The sequence below is a fragment of the Balaenoptera borealis genome, assembly GCF_965194805.1.
Source record: "Balaenoptera borealis genome assembly, chromosome: 4".
Classification (NCBI taxonomy): domain Eukaryota; kingdom Metazoa; phylum Chordata; class Mammalia; order Artiodactyla; family Balaenopteridae; genus Balaenoptera; species Balaenoptera borealis.
This window is the reverse complement of record NC_138861.1, coordinates 114,899,137-114,920,615: the sequence shown is the minus strand read 5'-3', so window position 1 is coordinate 114,920,615 and position 21,479 is coordinate 114,899,137. Positions and strand designations below refer to the sequence as shown.

Sequence of the window (21,479 nt, the reverse complement as noted above, 5' to 3'; positions counted from 1 at the left end):
CTGCCCTGCAAACCGGTTCATCTGTACCATTTTTCTATGTTCCACAAATATGCGTTAACATACGATATTTGTTTTTCTCTTTCTGACTTACTTCACTCTGTATGACAGTGTCTAGATCCATCCATGTCTCTACAAATGACCCAATTTCATTCCTTTTTATGGCTGAGTAATATTCCGTTGTATGTACGTACCACATCTTCTTTATCCATTCATCTGTCGATGGGCATTTAGGTTGCTTTCATGTCCTGGCTATTGTAAATAGTGCTGCAATGAACATCAGGGTGCATGTGTCTTTTTGAATTATGGTTTTCTCTGGGTATATGCCCAGTAGTGGAATTGCTGGGTCATATGGTAATTCTATTTTTAGTTTTTTAAGGAACCTCCATATTGTTCTCCATAGTGGCTATATCAATTTACATTCCCACCAACAGTGCAAGAGGGTTCCATTTTCTCCACACCCTCTCCAGCATTTGTTGTGTGTAGATTTTCTGATGATGCCCATTCTAACTGGTGTGAGGTGATACCTCATTGTAGTTTTGATTTGCATTTCTCTAATAATTAGTGATGTTGAGCAGCTTTTCATATGCTTCTTGGCCATCTGTATGTCTTCTTTGGAGAAATGTCTATTTAGGTCTTCTGCCCATTTTTGGATTGGGTTGTTTGTTTTTTTAATATTGAGCTGCGTGAGCTGTTTACATATTTTGGAGATTAATCCTTTGTTCGTTGATTCATTTGCAAATATTTTCTCCCATTCTGAGGGTTGTCTTTTCATCTTGTTTGTAGTTTCCTTTGCTGTGCAAAAACTTTTAAGTTTCATTAAGTCCCATTTGTTTATTTTTGTTTTTATTTCCATTACTCTAGGAGGTGGATCAAAAAAGATCTTGCTGTGATTTATGTCAGAGTGTTCTTCCTATGTTTTCCTCTAAGAGTTTTATAGTGTCCAGTCTTACATTTAGGTCTCTAATCCATTTTGAGTTTATTTTTGAGTATGGTGTTAGGGAGTGTTCTAATTTCATTCTTTTACATGTAGCTGTCCAGTTCTCCCAGCACCACTTATTGAAGAGACTGTCTTTTCTCCACTGTATATCCTTGCCTCTTTTGTCATAGATTAGTTGACCATAGGTGCATGGGTTTATCTCTGGGCTTTCTATCCTGTTCCATTGATCTATATTTCTGTTTTTGTGGCAGTACCATATTGTCTTGATTACTGTAGCTTTGTAGTATAGTCTGAAGTCAGGGAGTCTGATTCCTCCAGCTCCAGTTTTTTCCCTCCAGACTGCTTTGGCTATTCGGGGTCTTTTGTGTCTCCATACAAATTTTAAGATCTTTTGTTCTAGTTCTGTAAAAAAATGTCATTGGTAATTTGATAGGGATTGCACTGAATCTGTAGATTGCTTTGGGTAGTATAGTCATTTTCACAATATTGATTCTCCCAATCCAAGAACATGGTATATCTCTCCATCTGTTTGTATCATCTTTAATTTCTTTCATCAGTGCCTTATAGTTTTCTGCATACAGGTCTTTTGTCTCCCTAGGTAGGTTTATTCCTAGGTATTTTATTCTTTTTGTTGCAGTGGTAAATGGGAGTGTTTCCTTAATTTCTCTTTCAGATTTTTCATCATTAGTGTATAGGAATGCAAGAGATTTCTGTGCATTAATTTTGTATCCTGCAACTTTACCAGATTCATTGATTAGCTCTAGTAGTTTTCTGGTGGCATCTTTAGGATTCTCTATGTATAGTATCACATCATCTGCAAACAGTGACCGTTTTACTTCTTCTTTTCCAATTTGTGTTCATTTTATTTCTTTTTCTTCTCTGATTGCCATGGCTAGGACTCCCAAAACTATGTTGAATAATAGTGGTGAGAGTGGACATCCTTGTCTTGTTCCTGATCTTAGAGGAAATGCTTTCAGTTTTTCACCATTGAGTCTCTGAGATCTAATTCATGTCTTTCTAAACATTGTCCCACTGTTATCTCAAACTTCAATGGGTCTAAAACCAAATTAATTTCTTCCTATTATAATGAATATTCCTTTTTCCAGTAATACTAGCATTATCCTGGTCACCTAGGCTGGAAACCCAAGTCAATTTTGGCTCATTTTTTCCTGCTTTCTCTTTTCTCCAGTCATCACCATTTCTTCCTGATTCTACCTGTCATCATTCCCTTGGGTGTCATACTCATTTAGGTTCTCATCTGTCTTGAATTACTCTATCATTCTCCTGAACCTGGCCTCTAGGACTCTGGTCTTCCTTTCTTTGGTCTGTTATGCAGATTTCTAATGTCACTAAGCACTACTTTTGTTGTGGCATTTCCTTGGACAAGATCTGGCTTAACCAGTCTTATTACTTTGCTTCCTTCTGGTCCACATAAGCTCCTCTCTTATACATAGACTGAGCTTCTTAGTGCCTTTGAACACGAATGCTTGTTCTCATCTTTTTGCCTTAATTCATGCTTTCATCACCACTTTTCCCCTTTATTATATATCTAGATCACTTGTAGTAGATACTATATAACAATGATTAGACTTCTTTGAGTATTTTAGATAAAGCAGTATCTGAGACAGGACTGTAAAGCAGGAGTACATAATTACCTGCCTACTCCTCAAAGAGAGAGGTAACTTAAATCTCTGACTTTCTTTTAATGCATTAAGAATATTTACTGGGCTCTCAGATTAAGAAATAAAGAGGACATCCCTCCACTACTTACTGTCTCCACTATGACGTCCCTAGCCCAAGCCACCGTCATCTCTCACTTAGATTCCTGCAGTAACCTCCTAACTGGGCTAACTGCTGCCACTTCTGCCCCTCTCCAGTTCATTCTCCATCTAGGGTGCCACGGTTGATCTTTCAGAAAGTTAAATCAAGATACGTCACTCTTTTGCTTAAAGCCCTCTCTTGGCTTCCCATTGTGCTTGGAAAATCCAACGTTCTTACCCCTACTTACAAAGCTCTGCATAATCTGACTCCTACCTCCTCTTATGCTATGTTGTCCCATCGCCACTTCACCAACTCTGCCATGTTGCCCTTTTTATTTTTTGAGCATACCAAGTTCACTTCTGTTTTGTGTCTGTGGCTGCTCTTTTAATCTGCACTGTGCTTCCCTTGGTTTTGCATGGCTGCCTCCCTCTGTCATTCCAGATCTTAGCTTAATGGGAAGCCTACCCCTACCACTCAGTCCAGAGAATCTACTCTGTCCCTTTTTTCCTCTTTCAGGTCTCTCTTTAAATTATTTGTATTACATTTACCAGATTATGTTTCCTATCTGTTTTCTTCTGTCTTCTCACCAACTTCCTCCTCTCCTCTTACCACTCCATATAGAATATAAGCTCTATCAGGACAGGGACCTTACTTGTCGAATTCACTGCCATATCCCTAGTACTTAACATACTGCCCGAAGGATGACAGTCACTTTTTTTTTTTTTTTTTTTTTTTTTTATTTATTTATGGCTGTGTTGGGTCTTCGTTTCTGTGCGAGGGCTTTCTCTAGTTGCTGCAAGTGGGGGCCACTCTTCATCACGGTGCACGGGCCTCTAACTATTGCGGCCTCTCTTGTTGTGGAGCACAGGCTCAAGATGCGCAGGCTCAGCAATTGTGGCTCACGGGCCTAGTCGCTCCGTGGCATGGGGGATCTTCCCAGACCAGGGCTCGAACCCGTGTCCCCTGCATTGGCAGGCAGATTCTCAACCACTGCGCCACCAGGGAAGCCCGACAGTCACTTTTTTCCAACAATATTTGCGAAATGAAAGAGGTCCATGCTTTTAAAGGTGCTACAGTATAGTCAGAGACAAATGACTAGCTCCACACAATAAGTGCTGTAAGAATAAGTCAGATCTATAATGACCTCTGGGTACAGTTAAAAGAGCAACTCATTCAAGGTACGGGAGGAGGAAGGATAAAATCAGCAAAGCTACATTGAGCAGGTAACATTTGCCTTTGGTCCTGAATAAAGACTAGGGGCGGTCTAGAACTTTAGAAGTAACAAAGAGAATGGCAAAAGGTAGCACTTGGGAGTGTAGAAGTACATGAGGCGTTTAGGGTATAGTGAGTAGTTCAGCTAGAGTTAGGAGTAAGTAATGAATAGATATAATGCTAGGGCCACACAAGTGCCAGATTGCAAAGAATCACATTCATATGATAAGGTTTTGAACTTTGTGTAGGAAATAGAAAACCTATTCTGGCAGAGTTATGGAGGATGTAATACAAAGAAGGAACAAGGGTTACAGATCAGTTTGATAAGGGAAGGCCTGAACAGTGGGGTGAAAGATGAGGCTACAGATGGGGTGTTCAAGTAAACTATGTGTTTTAAATGTTCTTTCAGTAGTTTGGGTTTTATCTCGTTATGCTTCCTAAAGGTTTATTGTCATCTATCTTACAGAATTTGGTTGATCTTGCCGGCAGTGAAAGAGCTGCTCAAACAGGTGCTGAAGGTAATGAAAACTTATGAAACATGTTGGTCTGAGTGTCTTCCTGTTCTTTCACAGAATAAAAGTGCTACCATGCATTTTAGAAACTAATAATGACAGTAATAATTTTGTGATAAAAGTCCGTCATGTAAAAAGCAACTTATGTATCTAGCTAATTATCTAATTTGGGCTACTATAGCTTCAATTAAAAAACTAGAACTGTACAGTTGATAGGATTGTATAGCTGAAAAGCTCATGAGAGTACCATGAAAACCATCTAAATTTCCATATCAGTAAGAAAATTCAGAAGGGAAGTGGGGCACAAAATTAATATACAGACATTAATAATTCTATAATACAAATAACCAGTTAGAATATTCAGTGTACAAAAAGACTCAGTTTACAATGATGGCTTAAAAGATGTAATACCTAGGAAGAAACTCAACAAAAATTGCACAGGGCCAAAATAAAGAAAACTTCAAAACAGACCTGAAGGACATAACCAAATACTTAAAAAAATGGAAAAGCATACTTAGGTGGGAAGGTGCAAAATCATAAAGATGTCAAGCCTCTCTCTGTGTTCATTTCCTGCAGCCTGACATAAAGACACCCAGCTGAGCGTGGCCTATATCCACCAAACCAGACCCATGAACAGGAAATAAATGCTTGTTGTTTTAAGGTGGCTTGTTAAGCAGCAATTTTATAGCAATAGCTGAATAATGCACCTGTGAAATAACAGCTATTCAGAGTTATTTGTTGCAGTATTTTTTGTATACATGGTAGATTGAAAACCTACATATCCCTCAACAGGGTTCTAGGTAAATAATTCTGATACATCCATACAATGGAATTCTATGCTATGAAAAAGAATGAAAAAGACCAGTGTTTACTGATATGATGCACAATATACTGCCAAGTGAAAAAAGCAAAGTGCAAAATAGTGTGTATAGTATGCTACTATTTGTCTGAAAATGAAAGGGGAGAAATGAATATATACGAACTTGTATTTCTAAAAATCTAGAAGAATAAGTAATAAACATGGTTAACTGGTTGGGGCATAAAACTGGAATAGAGCTTTTTCCGGGTACTTTTTTTTAATGTTAGAGTCATGTGAGCATACTCACAATATTAAAATGAGAACTCTTTTTGGTTTTGAGCCTATAGTTGCTTATATTTGAAGGTTTGGAAAAAATAGATTTGAATGGAGGAATTAGAGGAGCTCTTTTAGACAATGGGCTTTCCCTCCCTCTTATTCTTTTCTTAGTCATCTTTTTCATTTTGCCATTTCTCTCAGGTGATAACCTTTCTGATTCACCTAATAGGGGGGAGGATTAGGGAGAGAGCTCCTCCATCAGTGGTATTAAAGGTGGGCTCAGATCTAGTCCAAAGCATAGACTTCAACATCTGTCCCTTTAATTTCTACTTTCTCTCATAATTTACTGATAAGTTCATCATCCAGTACAGGGCTCGATTTTAGTTTTTATATTTGTTTAATAAATGCAGGTTTGCGACTCAAAGAAGGCTGTAATATAAATCGAAGCTTATTTATTTTGGGACAAGTGATCAAGAAACTTAGTGATGGACAAGTTGGGTATGTTTATCTCACTGTACTCTACCTGTTAATGCTTATGTTTTCATTAGGTCGAAAATCGTAATATTTTAGTGACAGTCAAATAAATGTTCTTATTTCATATATTCAAAAGCTTTCATGACTCTGTGATGATGCGTGGCTTCTTATACATATGATTGTGTCCTACTAAATTTACTTTCTATATTTTAAATATTTTTTAGTTAGTAGTTTTGATCTGCCTCATGTAACCTGTAAATAATTATTTTTTTTTAATTGTAGCTATTTTAAGGTTCTACATTAAGAACCAACCACTTTTGTTATATAAAAATTCTTACTCTTTTTCTTCCCAAACTCATTTCTCACTAAGTGGTTTCATAAATTATCGAGATAGCAAATTAACACGAATTCTCCAGAATTCCTTGGGAGGAAATGCAAAAACACGTATTATCTGCACAATTACTCCGGTGTCTTTTGATGAAACTCTTACTACTCTCCAGGTGAGTGTGATTTTTATCTCAACTTAATAGGAGGGGATATCATCTTTAAGAAGGAAAATTTACCTACTAAAAGTAGGTAGTTTTTTTAATTCACATAACATACCTGTTAAAATAAAATTGATGTGTTGTCTACTAAATAGCATTTCTTAATTTTCCCAAAATTCAATCATTCATATCCCACCTCCACAATTTTTGCCACATCCAACACTATTTTACTGAAATTGACTTGATATTTTTCTTTTACAAACTCACTTTTTTACTTAATTGATTATGAAAGGAAACGTTATATCAGTTCCATAAACGAAAAACTAGTATCACTTGCAACAAATAGAAGGTGACCCAAAAAACATGTGTATGTGCTTATAATAAAATAATTCCTAAATTCCTGCTAGCTAATTGTTGCCTGCCTTTGCACGAGCCTAAGGCCTGCATTTTATGTTTAAAAAAAAAAAAAAAAAAAGGAGAGGGGCGAGTAGGGGGAAATTGAATTGTCAGTAGAATAGCTGTTTCAATGAAGGATTCAATGTTATATATAATGGATACCTTGATGTACCCACTTAAAGTTACTTCTGATACTCATAATCTAAGAAACATTGCTTTAAATAGCTACTGAGCACTGGGTCGAGGTACTGTCAGAAAAAAAAGATAGAAAATAGAGTCCCTGGCTTCACAGAATGTATAGTCTTATAGGGAAGATAAGACCTGTCTTCCAACATGATTGCCTTGGATTAATACTTAAGTAGCTAGTAAGTAGGATAGCATTCAAAGGAAGGAGAGAGGCTTTTGACTGGAGCATTACAGGAATTGTTACAGGGACATAAAATGCACTCTGTACTCAAAAATATTAAACTACCTGGGAAGAGTACTGATTTTTTTTTTTACAAAACTTAATTACAAGAAGACCAAATATTATTAATTTAATTAATTTTTGTGCGTGGAGCACATAACACTCTTGTATTTTTTCCCAGTTTGCCAGCACTGCTAAAAATATGAAGAATACTCCTTACGTTAACGAGGTATCAAGTGATGAAGCTCTCCTGAAAAGATACAGAAAAGAAATAATGGATCTTAAAAAGCAATTAGAGGAGGTATGCATGAACCATGTATTTCAGTAAAGAGTAGGGACGGATTTAGAATTGAGATCTACCTAATTGCCCAGAGATTCTTAAGTCATCAATATCTGAGTTTTGCAACCTAAATTTAAAACACTTTTCAACTAAGAAGAAATCAACTCATAAAAATTTTAGTTTAATTTACTATAAACTGAAAGATTTGGTTTCTTGAAGTTATTTTAGATTTTGTTTTTCATTTTCAAAGGGGAAAATTTGATATTTTCAAATGGGCCAAGTGGAGATAATTTTTTTTTTAATTGTCACAAATTATACATAGGGAATTAGGTTAAAAAAGAGACACCATGTATAGTTACCTAAAACTACTTTCTCTAGTTTCACGTTAACTTGAATTTTTCTTCCAACCCTGAGATAGCAATCTAATAAGATAGCATAATCACTTGTCATTGTTTTAACTATTATGGTCCTCTATTTTATATAAATCTTGCATTTTAGAGATCTTTTTAGGAATAAGCTAAAATATCAAATGGTAGTCTTATGAAAACATCTCTTCCTTTTCTGTAGGTATTCAAGTCTCTGCTTTTATGACTTCTCTGCCTACTATTTATATATTTTTAGGTAACTAACAGAATTGCTTTAACAACATTGTAATGGCATATAGAATAGTGACATGTGAAGAAATGTATATTTTACTTTATTTTTAGTTTGAGAAATTACTGATTATGGTAACTGTGTATTGGTGTTCTGCAGGTAGGGTATATCTTATTTCAATAAAATTCTCTTAGTTCACATACAAATTTCTGTTCTGTTCTTTTAAGCTACTTTCGAGGTTTTAAAATCTAGCTACATTTGTTATTAACATAACCCAATATTACATTCTGTAGGTTTCTTTAGAGACTCGGGCCCAGGCAATGGAAAAAGACCAAATGGCACAACTTTTGGAAGAAAAAGATCTACTTCAAAAAGTGCAGATTGAGAAAATTCAAAACTTAACACGGATGCTGGTGACCTCTTCTTCCCTCACATCACAACAGGAATTAAAGGTAAAATTTAAAAGATGACAACTTAAACTTGGTATACAGAAAATAGAACGGGTATTCCTATGTGTTTATTACATAGTTAATGCATTTCTTATCTTTTGATACAGTGTATTCAAGAAATCCAGAACTTTTGTGTTGCTGTTTACCTATATAGCAACAAAACACCTAAGAGAAGAGGTTCATTAAAAAATACTGATCCCTAATGTAGAGATCCTAATTCAAGGATTCAAGCTTACCACCTATGTTTTCTTCTAGGAATTTTATGGTTTCAGGTGTTAACATTCAAGTCTTTAATCAGTTTGAGTTGATTTTTGTGTATAGTGTAAGATAGTGGCCCAGTTTCATTCTTTTTCATACGGCTATCCAGTTTTTCCAACATCATTTACTGAACAGACTGTCCTTTCCCTATTGTATCTTCCTGGTTCCTTTGTTGTAAATTAATTGATCATATATGTGTAGGGTTTATTTCTGCGCTCTCTATTCTGTTCCATTTGTCTATGTGTCTGTTTTTATGGCACTATCATACATATTGTTTTGATTGCTATAGCTTTGTAATACAGTTTGAAATCAGGAAGCATGATGCCTCCAGCTTTGCTCTTCTTTCTCAAGATTGTTTTGGCTATTTGGAGTCTTTCATGGTTTAGAGTCTAGAGTATATTCAAGGAATCTATTTGCAATATGCTTCTTAAGAAATTCAAATAAAATTAATTAGGAATTGGAAACCACAGATGTCTAGAGTATGTGGGAATATTTTCTGTTTAAAGAAACAGAAATATTAATATCAGGAAATTGATCTAGAATATAGATCAACATACTGATCAAAATTCTGGCTTCCAGTTTTTGTGGTTTTTATTTTTACTCCAGTAGGGATTTATTTATCCAACAGGTATTTTTTTAAGAGGATAGCCTCTGGATTTGAACTACCTGGGTTTGAATCCCCATTCTATCAATTCCTAACAGTTGACCTTGGGCGATTTCTCAAATAGACTTTGCTGCAGTTTCCTTATCTGTGATATATAGCTTAATCCCCACCTCATAGGATTGTTGTGAGAATTAAGTGAAGTAACATACAGTACATGCTTAACACTATACTTTCTGCTCAGCAAATCCTCAATAAATATATACTATTAAGATAATTATTGATAGACATTATGTTCAGGTCACCATTCTAAGTATATAGAAGATGCTCTAGATCAATTTGTTGATTGAGTGATGAGTGGGAAATAGCCCAGTGGAAGGTGTAAGGAATAGTGTTTCAGGAAGACACTTACATGTACAGAAGCTTAAAATTGTGGAAAAACAGTATATTTCTTGGACTTTCTGGTGGCAGGGGCATTTTAAAACCTCAGTGAAGGATTTGAATGTTGCATTATGCTAAGGACAAGGAAATGCCTTGTATGGAACATAATCGGAATTGCATTTTGGGAAGGTGCGGCTGCTATGTGCATCAGATTGATTGGGCCTCTGCAATGATTGTGGCTCTGGAGATGGAAGAAATTGGATAAATTGGAAAGCTATTTGGGAGGTAGACTCAACAGGATTTTGTGATTATGTAGACAAAGCGGCAGGGAAAGGGAGAAGGAGGGATCCAAAATGACTTGCTGACATTACTAGGCTCTCTGGGGAGCTGGTAGCGTATTCACTGAGTTGAGGAGCACTGAATGAAGAGCACTGGAGCTGCTCAGTGTTCGATTCAGGGCATCTCCATTTTAAGATGTCAGGCAGTCGAAAATGTGAAAGGTCTGAGATGGAGGTATCAATTTGGCATTAACTACTGCAGATCCAATTTAGAGTCCTGGGAATGGATGAGCTTGCTCTGGAAGCATGTTGAAAATGGAAAAAACAGAGAGTCAAACACAAAACCCCAAGAAACAACAACTTTTTAGGTAAAGGCAGTAAAGAAGAATCCCTGAAGCAACCCATGTTTAGCTCAGAATTTAGAAGGAAACCAGCTGAATGTGGTAACCAAGGGAACAGAGTATTTCAGAGAGGTAGTGGTCAGCAGTGTCACATTCTGCTGAGAAGTTAAATAAGATACACATAGACAAAAATGCTTTGGATTTAGGAATAAGAAGCTCATTTGCAAAAGCAATTTTGAGTTATGTGTTGGTAGTGAAAGCCACCTTGCAGTGGGTTGAGATGACCCAAAGGGATGGGATCTTGAATACAGTAGAAGGGTCTGGCCTTAGATAGAAGGAGAAACATCTATTCGTTGTAACAAGGACAGAGGAAAGGATAGGCATCAGTGCAAGTAATGCTTTTGTAAGTTTAGGCTTATATTGTCTTTCTGAAGTCGGAAGTTTAATTTTTCTGCTGTCATAGCAGGAGATGGTGGAGACACAAGTTCATAGACAATGCTAAGAGTTTGAAATAGTATAGCCTTTATAGGGAATAGAAAAGAAAGCCAACAAGGAGGAAAGAAGTCTTACCAGGAAGCATTAAGGACCCAGGTGATGGAGGCAACCAGTCTTCTGGCTGTATGCCCTGGCAGTGTTCAGGAGGCTGATAAAGTCTTAAAAGACAGTGTAATTCATCTGAGTGTACACTGTGTTGGGATAGGTTTGGGGAACAGAGATTGGGTCAAATAATTCGAGGCAGTTGACCCAAAAACATGGTTGAAGTGATGATCTATGGAATCTAAGATGATAGGAAGAGAAAAACAGGAAGAAAGCAAGGTGCCTCATAAGCTAAATAACTATAATGGGATTAACTGGATCAAGAAAGTGGAGGATAGCCACTGTACTAAGAGCAGGTCTGGGTTTATGAGTTTGAGATAATGACAAGGTCCAGGAGTGGCTTTGGGAGCACGTGGAGTTGAGGTGAAGGTCATTAGAGTCAAACATGTATATACAACTAGGTTTTTGCAGAGCAGGCTGTGGAAAGGGCTGGCTATTTCAAGCAGAAGGGTAGTATGTGGTAGAGGCATGCAAGCATGCAGAATATTCTGGGGACAGCAGATAATCTTGACAGGCAATGCGGTAGAATGGTTGGTGGATAGGCTCTGAAGTTAACAGGCATGGGCTCAGCTTCCAGTTGGATGTATGACTCTACCCAGCTTCTCCAAACTTTCTGGACACCCAGCTCATCTATAAAATGGATGTGGTAATAGAGGATTGTTGAGAGGATCAAATAAGATGAGATAATCCTTGTACTAGTAGAGACACAAGAGAAGAATGCTAGCTGTGAAATATGGAAAGACACAAACATTTACGAAGTGGGCAGGGGAAGAGAAACCAGCAAAGCAGAGTGAGATATGAAGACAGCTAGCTGGGTGGGATAAGAATCAGGAGACAGAAATGCCCCTGAAGGGATGAGGAAGATGTAGATAGCTGATGAGGAAGAAGACAATGTAGAAACTAAAAGAAAATGGTAGCTAGAGAGAAGTGAGGAGGGATTGTTTTTTTTTTAAATCAAAAGCAGATAAATAGGCTTGAGCATTCGTAAAGCTGAGAGGAAGGAGCTAGGGAAGGTGACAGATGAACAGATAACTGAGGGGAGCAGAACTGGGTACCCAAAAGTGCTTTTGGTAGCTGTAAGGGGGCAGCAACAGCTGTCCCTTCCATGTAACACCAGATTACTTGAAGAGTTGAGAGTCAACCGATTCCTTTCAGTTACATTCTAGAAAAGCTTATAAGTAAACCTTCTAATAAAATATGTAATTTAAATAGTAGTTTCATCAAATTTATTATGGGGTTAAATACTGATTTGAAAAGTTTGAATATGTTTTCTTATCTCAGGTTATCCTTAAACTGGTAAGATATTAAAGTGTAGACTTAGTAAAAATTCTGCCAAGTCAATGGGTTCTTTTTGTTTGTTTTGGGGTTTTTTTTTTGTTTTTATTTATTTATTTTGGCTGCATCGGGTCTTAGTTGTGGCACACAGGATCTTCACGGAGGCATGCAGGGTCTTTTGTTGCCGCACGTGGGCTCTTTGTTGCGGTGCGCAGGCTTCTCTCTAGTGGCGCACAGGTTTTCTCTCTCTAGTTGTGGCGTGTGGGCTCCAGAGCACGTGGGATCTGTAGTTTGCAGCAGGGGAGCTCTCTAGTTGAGGCGCAGGAGCTCAGTAGTTGTGGCGCAGGCTTAGTTGCCCTGCGGCATGTGGGATCTTAGTTTCCCGACCAGCGATCGAACCTGCGTCCCCTGCATTGGAAGGTGGATTCTTTACCACTAGACCACCAGGGAAGTCCCAATGGTTTTTTAAAATGGAAATTAGTTCCCTTGTTTTACGATGTTTGAGCCTGGATCTATGTGAGGTAATTTTGATTTCTTTCTCTTAAGGCTAAAAAAAAACGAAGAGTCACTTGGTGCCTTGGCAAAATTAACAAAATGGACTCAAACTATGTAAATGAATTTAATATGCCAGTGAATGTAACAACAAAAACACATAAGGCTGCTGTAACTTTAGGAGAAATTGATGAATGTGAGTACTTTTTCAATTACTTTTAATTATAAAAGCATCCCTATAAAGAGAGACTTTATTTATAACTCAGTTAATGTGATAAACACATTTAAATAAAATGTATGTATTTTAGGTGTAATTACAACGGAGATAATGATAAAAATAAGTAATTTTAAGAAAGTGAACGTTCATGAAGTTCTCTATTTCTAGATTTCTTAAGAATAATGCATTATAGTTGAAAAACACGTTTTTATTCTAATCATTATCCAGTTAAATTAGTATCCATATAACAAATATCAGCCTTAAACTCTGCTAACCTTGAAAGGATGGTGTTTACACAGGAATCCGTTTCAAAATTATGTCTCCAACATAGTTATAAATATTTTTAGGGGCATTTTTAAATCTACTTAAAATAATCAAATCTCAAATTTAGAATTTGTCCTTTTTATCTATATTGTATTAAGGACCCCTATATGTTATCACTCATTCTAACCAGTGATCTTAATTGACACAATAATATAAATGATCACATCTGTTGTTAATGTATTCTTGGCTATGATCATACTGTGAGCACATATTAGCTAATTTGAGTTTATTACCTCTGATCAGATTTTTTTTTTATCTTTGAGTTTTAAGAAAATAACAAGTTTATGGATAAATTTCTTTTCCCTCTAATTATAGCTCTCTGTTCAGAGTCTGATATTTTCAGTAACACTCTTGATACATTAACTGAGATAGAGTGGAATCCAGCAACAAAGCTACTAAGTCAGGTAACTTAAATGTATTTTACGGAGCATTATCCTTTTACTCTTTTTGAAATTCATTTGTTATCAGGGTTTATTGTTGTTGTAACACATTTCTAGCTCGGACTTAATTTCAGTAACAGTTTTGGTTCTAATTAAGGCCACTAGAGTTTTAAAGGTCAATAAATAATCCCTCAGTTTCACTTCCTAAATTCAGAGCTACCTGAGAAATAAGATAGTAGTCAGACAGGTGGAGAGTTAAATTATCAGCATTATTACTAAGGAGCTTAAGGATCTGTATCCCATTATGAGCCCTACCTCCTACTTCTGATTCGACTTTTCCAGTCAGGCACAGACAGAGAATTTGTTATATGATTTTATTTTTTTTTAAATTTTAACCCTTTCAAAATAGTCGTCTTCTATTCTAAGTTAGCCAGTTTACCAAAATGCAGATCCTTTATCTTACTCTGGATCAAGCTAGACCATTAAAAAGTTATTGAAGAAGAAAATGGTCTAAACCACCAAATGATTCAAAGTTAAATTAATTATTTGGTTAATCCAAATTTTGTTAAGGAAACAAACAATATATGAGTGGAATTCTCTCTGACTTGAAAATTTGGTTTTGTTTGCAATAGGAAAACTTAGAAAGTGAATTGAGTTCACTTCGTGCTAACTATGATAATCTGGTGTTAGACTATGAACAACTAAGAAGAGAAAATGAAGAAATGGAATTGAAATTAAAAGAAAAGAATGATTTGGATGAATTTGAGGCTCTAGAAAGAAAAACAAAGAAAGATCAAGAGGTAAAGGATGTGGAAATACGAAACTAAACTAAAACCACACGTTTAAATGAAGTATCATTCTCTTAAAGGTATTTCTAAGGTTGAGATATTGGGGATCCAACCATTTTCCATATGTATACACAACTTAGAGAATTTGAGAAATAATTAATTTATTTCTATTTTCAAAAGCGTTGAATCATATTTGTTTCACTTGTGCTTATGCACAAGAAGAAGAAATTAAGAACATCTTTAGGAAGTTTTGGTGAACGTGCCTATTGATGGATTTGTCTTGAAGAAGTTATTTCCTTATAATTTGTATATTAAAATATTTAATTTATTAGCATATCAGAAGTCCTGCCTAGAACGTAGCCATTTCCTACTGAGACCGACATGAATTTTAATATCTTGATGAATGTTTTATATATGGATACTACCTACTAATGGATTTTGTTTTCTTTAGAAAATATTTTCCTAAATAGCTAGAACATTAGAATAGCTAGGGAAGCTAATTTTGCACATTTCTTTTTCCATATAAGAAAGTTACTGTGAAAATTAGTATAATTAATACTAAATAGTTTTAATGGAATTTTTAGAAATGAAATGGACCACTTAAATTTTTCAAGTGTGTAGTATTAGGCTACATGTTAAGAGAACGTAATCCATAAACCGTCAGACTTTGGGGACTTGGTAACTGTCCAGAAGATTCAAGCAATTTCTTAGTGTGGAGAGTCTTTAACCTAAAGTTCATAGACCCTATGAAATTATTCTATAGAATTTTGGAGTGCATATTCAGTTTTGTGGAGTAAGAATCCATAGCTGTTATCAGACTTGTGACGTGATCCACGAATCCCCTCAAAAATAAGAGCTGGTGTTTTGATGTAGGTAAAACATGAGTTAATTTGCAGCTACTTATTTCTGTATGGAGAGCCCAAAGGGACACAGTTCCTTTTCCTCAGTGTCATAGTTTGTCACCTACTTTTCTTTTTTAAAAAGAAAAAAAAATTCTGTGCCAAAACTATTATTTCTGTTCTACCTACAAATTACATTTACTCCTACATTTCATAAGTATTATATCCTGAGAGGCAAAAAAGTCTATAACTTCTCTACAGAGTTTCATTTAATTTGTTTTAAAATTTGTGAATTCACAGAATGTAAAACTTCTTGAAAAGAACAGTGGACTTCGTAAACGGTTTTATTGAGAGGGGGTGCTCTAGTGTTGTGGTTAAGAGCACGGTCTCTGGAGCAAACTACCTGGAATGAAGCCCTAGTTCTGCTGTTTATTAGCTCACCACAGATTTGAGCCTGTCACGAATCATTGGCAAGGCTTTGAGCAAGTCATCACATCTCTCAGGGCTTACTTTTTTGTGTATCTTCCTCCTTGAAGTTAGATCGGGAGCTTGCCAAGTCCCCTTCTAACTCCAAAATCTCACCTAATTTTTTGTATATATCTTATAAATAATACGGTATAAAATTACCTTTGGGCATATGTGTAGCGGTAATTTCTCTAATTTTTCTTACATCACTTATACATTCAATTAATTATTAAAAGCAAAGCTCACTGAATTGACTCACACACGAAAAGATTACAAAATAACACAGAATATATGCCTTGAATCTCACATCTCGATTTTTTTTTTCCTTTTTACAGTTAAGGGGGAAAATAATCCTATTCTCTTTACTTTTACTTGGACACACATTGAAATCCTAGGTTCTGTGAGGTAACCTAAAAGTTTAAGTAATTTAAACTTACTCTGTTCAAAGACAGTTTTACAATATCCATTTCATGTTAAACTACAAATACAAGTGTAGGTGTATGCAACAAAATATGTTCTGAAACCTACGTTTTGGGGAAAAGTTTAACCAAAACGGAGTAAAGGTCAAATTGCAGCCTTAGGACATGTGGCCATTGCCCTGGTCTCCTAAGGGTTTTGTCAAAAATCACTAAAGCTGTGGATAATTTTCAAGTGGGGATACAGTAATATAAGATGTTTAAATAGTAATTTAAAAGAAAGGAATAAACAAAGTCAAATATTATCACGATCAGGGAACAAGAGAAATTTCATCTCTCTACCTATTTTAACTTGATTTAATTTTATAATTTTCACAACTTGGAGATGTTTAAGAAGTGAATAAATTATTTCATTTCACCTGCTGAAAATTACAGTTGAAATATGCAATATTTTCTTTGTAACAGTGGATTAACTTGATCATATCGTGTACTTTCTCTATGCCCTGCATCTTAAACAATACATCATTGGGAGAGTGTACTCAGCTCTTTTCAAAAGTGACTTAATCTTTTTCTGTTTATGTGAACCAGTACTTAAAATGAAGAGTGATTTCAAATGAGAAGTGGGGGAACTTTCCTTTCTAGATGTTTTCAAAGATTAAGGTTGATTATTTAGTTCTTCATTTCTGACAAATGTGGTTTCCTTGCACAAAAGTTAGAAACAGAAGAAAAGGTAAAAGATAGAGCCAATTGAAATTATAATCAATACAGATGTCTAAAACTTTGCTGAACAATGGTAACCACTCATCACATATGGCAATTGAGCACTTGAAATGGGGCCAGTCTCAAGTGACTTAAGTATGAAAAAAAGAATATGCAATATTACATTAATTTTTTAATACTGATTACATGAAGAAATAATATTTTGCATATATTAGGTTAGATAAATTATATTAAAATTAATTCTGCCTGCTTCTTTTTACTTTTTTTAAAGGTGGCTACTAGAAAAATTTTAATTATAAATTTGGCTCACATTATATTTCTGTTGACTCATGCTGACCTAAAATACGAATGTCAAACCAGCACTAGTCTAAAATCTAAAACTAGTCAGGACTGAATTAGACATCCAGAAAATATTATTTAAACAAGGTGCTATTTTTGTAAGTCCCTTACATTTGACTAGAATTTGCTTTTACTCTTTAAGGACTCATCTGATTATGATTAAATAATTATCAGGGAAATTATGTTTACCTTTGTTAAACTGTAGTTTACTTCGTTTGAACACAGAAGTTTCTGGTACTCAAATATTTAATGCTACAGATATTTCGATAAAAAGGAAACTTTAATAGAAATACTTGTATCTTTAAGTATTCTTTATACTTTTAGACAGTTGAACAATATAAAGCAATAGCATCATCTTTCCTATATTTCCTGTAGAATAAACCAGCAAGGTAATAGTTGATAATGCCATACATATGTCTTTAGCTTTGGTGAACAGTAATAATATTATAAAGGTACCACATGAAACTGTCATAATCCAAACCTAAATTCCAAGTCACAACTCATTAAAAAGTATGCCAATATAAAGCTAGGTGGATAATTTATGGGAAGAGAAAAAAATCTTACAGAATAAATACATTTCTGCACTTCACTTACCCAAAACAAAAATCTATTTAAAGTATGTTTTTTTTAAAAGTTTGATTACCACTCTATCTTATACAGTGGTGGGTACTAATTTGCTTTTGACGTTATTGTAGCTTTATTAACATGACGTAACTGTTTTGGGGGTCATGCTTAGGCTTTTTTCTTATTTGCTTGTTTTGTGGGGTTTGGGGATTTTTTTCGTTTGGTTGGTTGAGTTTGGGTTTTATTTATTTATTTATTTTTAAATAACGAGGTGCTTCATTGCAGTAGCTTGAACGGTTGATCTCTGGTAGTTGAACTAGACTGATCTCCCAGTCTTTCTTAGTGTGTTGGGTGATTCTAAAGCGGTGAATGAATGCTATCTTTTTTTTTTTTTTTTTTTTGCTTTATTAACTATTGGTTTGCTCTGTTGCCTGTTCACATGCTCTTACAGATGCAACTAATTCATGAAATTTCCAACTTAAAGAATTTAGTTAAGCATGCAGAAGTGTATAATCAAGATCTTGAGGTGAGCATTTATGTTGGTATTTCTATTGATAAGGAACAAAAACTATAAAACGTACATCATATGTAATTGAACATGATTTCAGAAAATAGAAGGAATTATATTCTTTAAATATCAACTTTTTGAATTTTACTATCTACCAATTTAAACTATTAACTGTAATTTCTTTTTAATTCCTTAGAATTCAAACCCAATTAAATTGTTTCATTCTCCTTTAATTGTTTTAGGATGAACTAAGTTCAAAAGTAGAGCTGCTTAGAGAAAAGGAAGACCAGATTAAGAAGCTACAGAAATACATAGACTCTCAGAAGTCAGGAAGTATGGAAATGGACTTGTCATACTCATCGGTAAAAATCAGGTTTATTTTGTTGTGTCATCATTTTGGTATTGGTAGTATACTGTCATCATCATCATCGCAAATGTTTATATTGAGCCTACTGTGTGCCAGGCATTGTTCTAATTGTTCTAAATATAGTATTTTATTTAATCCTGTCAGTAACCCTATGAGAGAGGCACGATTAGTAGTATCATTGCCATTTTATGGATAAAGAATCATAGAGAGTTAAGGATATCATCCTTTGATTGAATGTAAGTAAGTTAGAGATGAGCTTCCATTAAAAATCAGTAATTCAAAAAATTTTAATGTTTTTCAATTGTTTTATACAAATGCAGAAGTGTATAGTCAATATCTTCAGGTAAGCACTTAACATTGATTAGTAACTAGAACTGTAAAACATGTAATTGAGCATGATTTCATAAATTTCATTAATTTCATTAATAGATATTAATGCATTCTTGTTATAATTATGTAACTATTTTAACAGTTTGATATTTTTCAGAGTTATAGCTGTAGGTGATTTTAGTTGGTATAAGATCATGGCATTAAATAGTATTGAATGTCATGGTGAAATTAACTTTTTTTTTCTATTTGCTTTCAATCCACCTGATTACTTCAAGAAACTATCAGTTGGATTCTAGTTTTTAACACTTTTTTAAAAAGGCAACAGTTACTAGCTGGAAAGTTTAGAATATTAGTTTCTATTGTTCTTCTTTTGTTTTCATTTGAGTTTTTCAGAGTACTTTTTGTTACCTTCTATTAGTACTCTATTAATGACAAGTGATTCTTTTTAAAAGTGTTCTCATTGTTCTGAGGCCTTGGGAAGAAAGGCACTTTCATATCATCCTGGAGTATTTGTTGATAGAATGGCAAATAGAATTGCCCATTTTTTTAAATTGTTGTTTATTTCTTTCTCTTTATTCATCCAATTTATTTATTCATTCATGCATGCATGTTTGCATTAATATTTTGCCAAGGACATATGGTTGAATTCATGTAAGTGCAAGTCATGTTGAAATGCCACTTCTTTCTAAAAATGAGACTGTGGATTTTTTTTCATGTATTTATCAGTCATTTGCATTTTCTCCTCTGTGAGTTGCCTGTTCATATCTTTACTCTATTTTTCTATTGGATTATTTATCTTTTTCTTTTTAATTTGTGATTTAACATCCTTAATTTTAACTATTAGCGAGTCACCTGTCATGTTTTGCAGAGAGTAACTTAAAATAAAAATACATAGGAAACTTTAACAGGCTAGCTGAGCAACAATTGTGTTAACCTTTTTAAACAATAACAGAATTATTATAGTACTTCTATACAATGCTTTTATCCTTTTGAAAAATATAGCCAGAATTTTTTTAATATTTTTTTTTTGGCCACGCTGTGCCACTTGCAGGATCTTAGTTCCCCGACCAGGGATCGAACACAGGCCCCAGCAGTGAAAGCACTGAGTCCAAACCACTAGAATGCAGGGAATTCCCTAAAATATTTTTATTATTGGAAATGTTAATTTTTTTAATCTATTCTAAAAATACATTTGGCAATTCTCATATTTTAACCATTTTTGATTTGTTAGGAATAACATACATGTACGTGTTAAGTCTTTTCCAACTCTAACAAAGTTAGATTTCACTAAATCCTTTTTGTCCTGTGTATAGGAAAACACTGAAGACTTAAAACAAATGAAACAGACTCTGCTTGATGCTGAAACTGTAGCTCTTGATGCCAAGAGAGAATCAGCCTTTCTTAGAAGTGAAAATCTAAAGCTGAAAGAAAAAATGGTAAGTTATTTTTGTAATATTTGTAAAAACAGTTACAATGATCAGTACATTTCTGTGAATCTGCAGTGTTTCTCTCAATAGAAAGAACTTGCAAGTACATGCAAGCAAATGGAAAATGATATTGAGTTATATCAAAGCCAGTTGGAGGCGAAAAAGAAAATGCAAGTTGATCTGGAGAAAGAATTACAATCTTCTTTTAATGAAATAACAAAACTCAGCTCCCTTATAGATGGCAGAGTTCCAAAAGGTATTTTATCATTTCAGACTTATCTCTTTGCAAATCTGACTTTATACAGAAATGTACCTAAAAGATTTTGCAACTATATTGCAATAAATAATTAAAAATCCATTATTCTCTGGTGTTTTTAATAGCTTAATGTGAAGTTTTAATGTCGTTTGGTATCAGTATTTATAAATGTTTCCTTGGACCTCAAACCATAAGGGTTTAAAAGTTATTTTTCAAATAAATTGAACCCAATCTTGGACAAGGTGATTAACAATTGGATGAGTTGTTTACCAACACTGGCTCTTTCTTTAATAAATTTTATATAATCTGGTTAAATAATCTAACTAGGTATGTAATTTAGATTTACCCAACAACTGCAAGCTGTTTTATTTAACTTAACTAAAAATTTCCTAGATTTGCTCTCTAATATGGAATTGGAAAGGAAAATTACCCATCTCCAGAAAGAACTGAATAAGGAAGTCGAAGAAAATGAAGCTTTGCGCAAAGAAGTTAATTTGCTCTCAGAATTGAAATCTTTACCTTCAGAAGTAGAAATGCTAAGGAAGGAGGTAAACACTTTTTTAAGCAAACAGCTCTTACCTTGAAGTAAAAACCTTTGCAATAGTGCCTTAAATATTTTGCCATATTTTATTTTAAAGTAACAGCCAAGAGACTGTAAATGCCTGACTCAGTTTGTTAGCAATAGAAATATGTCAAATTCTAAGAAAAACCATGAAATGCCTGCTACACCAGAAA

The 21,479-nt window shown here is 34.6% G+C and overlaps 1 protein-coding gene across 7 annotated transcripts in view; it reads left to right on the top strand.

Moving 5' to 3' along the window:
• Positions 1 to 21,479, top strand: part of CENPE (centromere protein E) — a gene marked incomplete at its 5' end in the record, with an annotated part of 73,929 nt that overhangs the window by 8,275 nt on the left and 44,175 nt on the right. For 6 of the 7 annotated variants that reach the window (XM_082389059.1, XM_082389060.1, XM_082389058.1 and 3 more), the window contains 13 exons: positions 4,377 to 4,428; positions 5,908 to 5,995; positions 6,342 to 6,471; positions 7,440 to 7,559; positions 8,426 to 8,584; positions 12,859 to 13,000; positions 13,661 to 13,749; positions 14,358 to 14,525; positions 18,308 to 18,382; positions 18,607 to 18,726; positions 20,375 to 20,497; positions 20,579 to 20,744; positions 21,138 to 21,292. In XM_082389059.1, coding sequence (XP_082245185.1) covers positions 4,377 to 4,428; positions 5,908 to 5,995; positions 6,342 to 6,471; positions 7,440 to 7,559; positions 8,426 to 8,584; positions 12,859 to 13,000; positions 13,661 to 13,749; positions 14,358 to 14,525; positions 18,308 to 18,382; positions 18,607 to 18,726; positions 20,375 to 20,497; positions 20,579 to 20,744; positions 21,138 to 21,292 — 1,587 coding nt within the window. The remainder of the gene's footprint in view (positions 1 to 4,376; positions 4,429 to 5,907; positions 5,996 to 6,341; positions 6,472 to 7,439; positions 7,560 to 8,425; positions 8,585 to 12,858; positions 13,001 to 13,660; positions 13,750 to 14,357; positions 14,526 to 18,307; positions 18,383 to 18,606; positions 18,727 to 20,374; positions 20,498 to 20,578; positions 20,745 to 21,137; positions 21,293 to 21,479) is intronic. The other variant, XM_082389057.1, reaches the window with a different exon arrangement.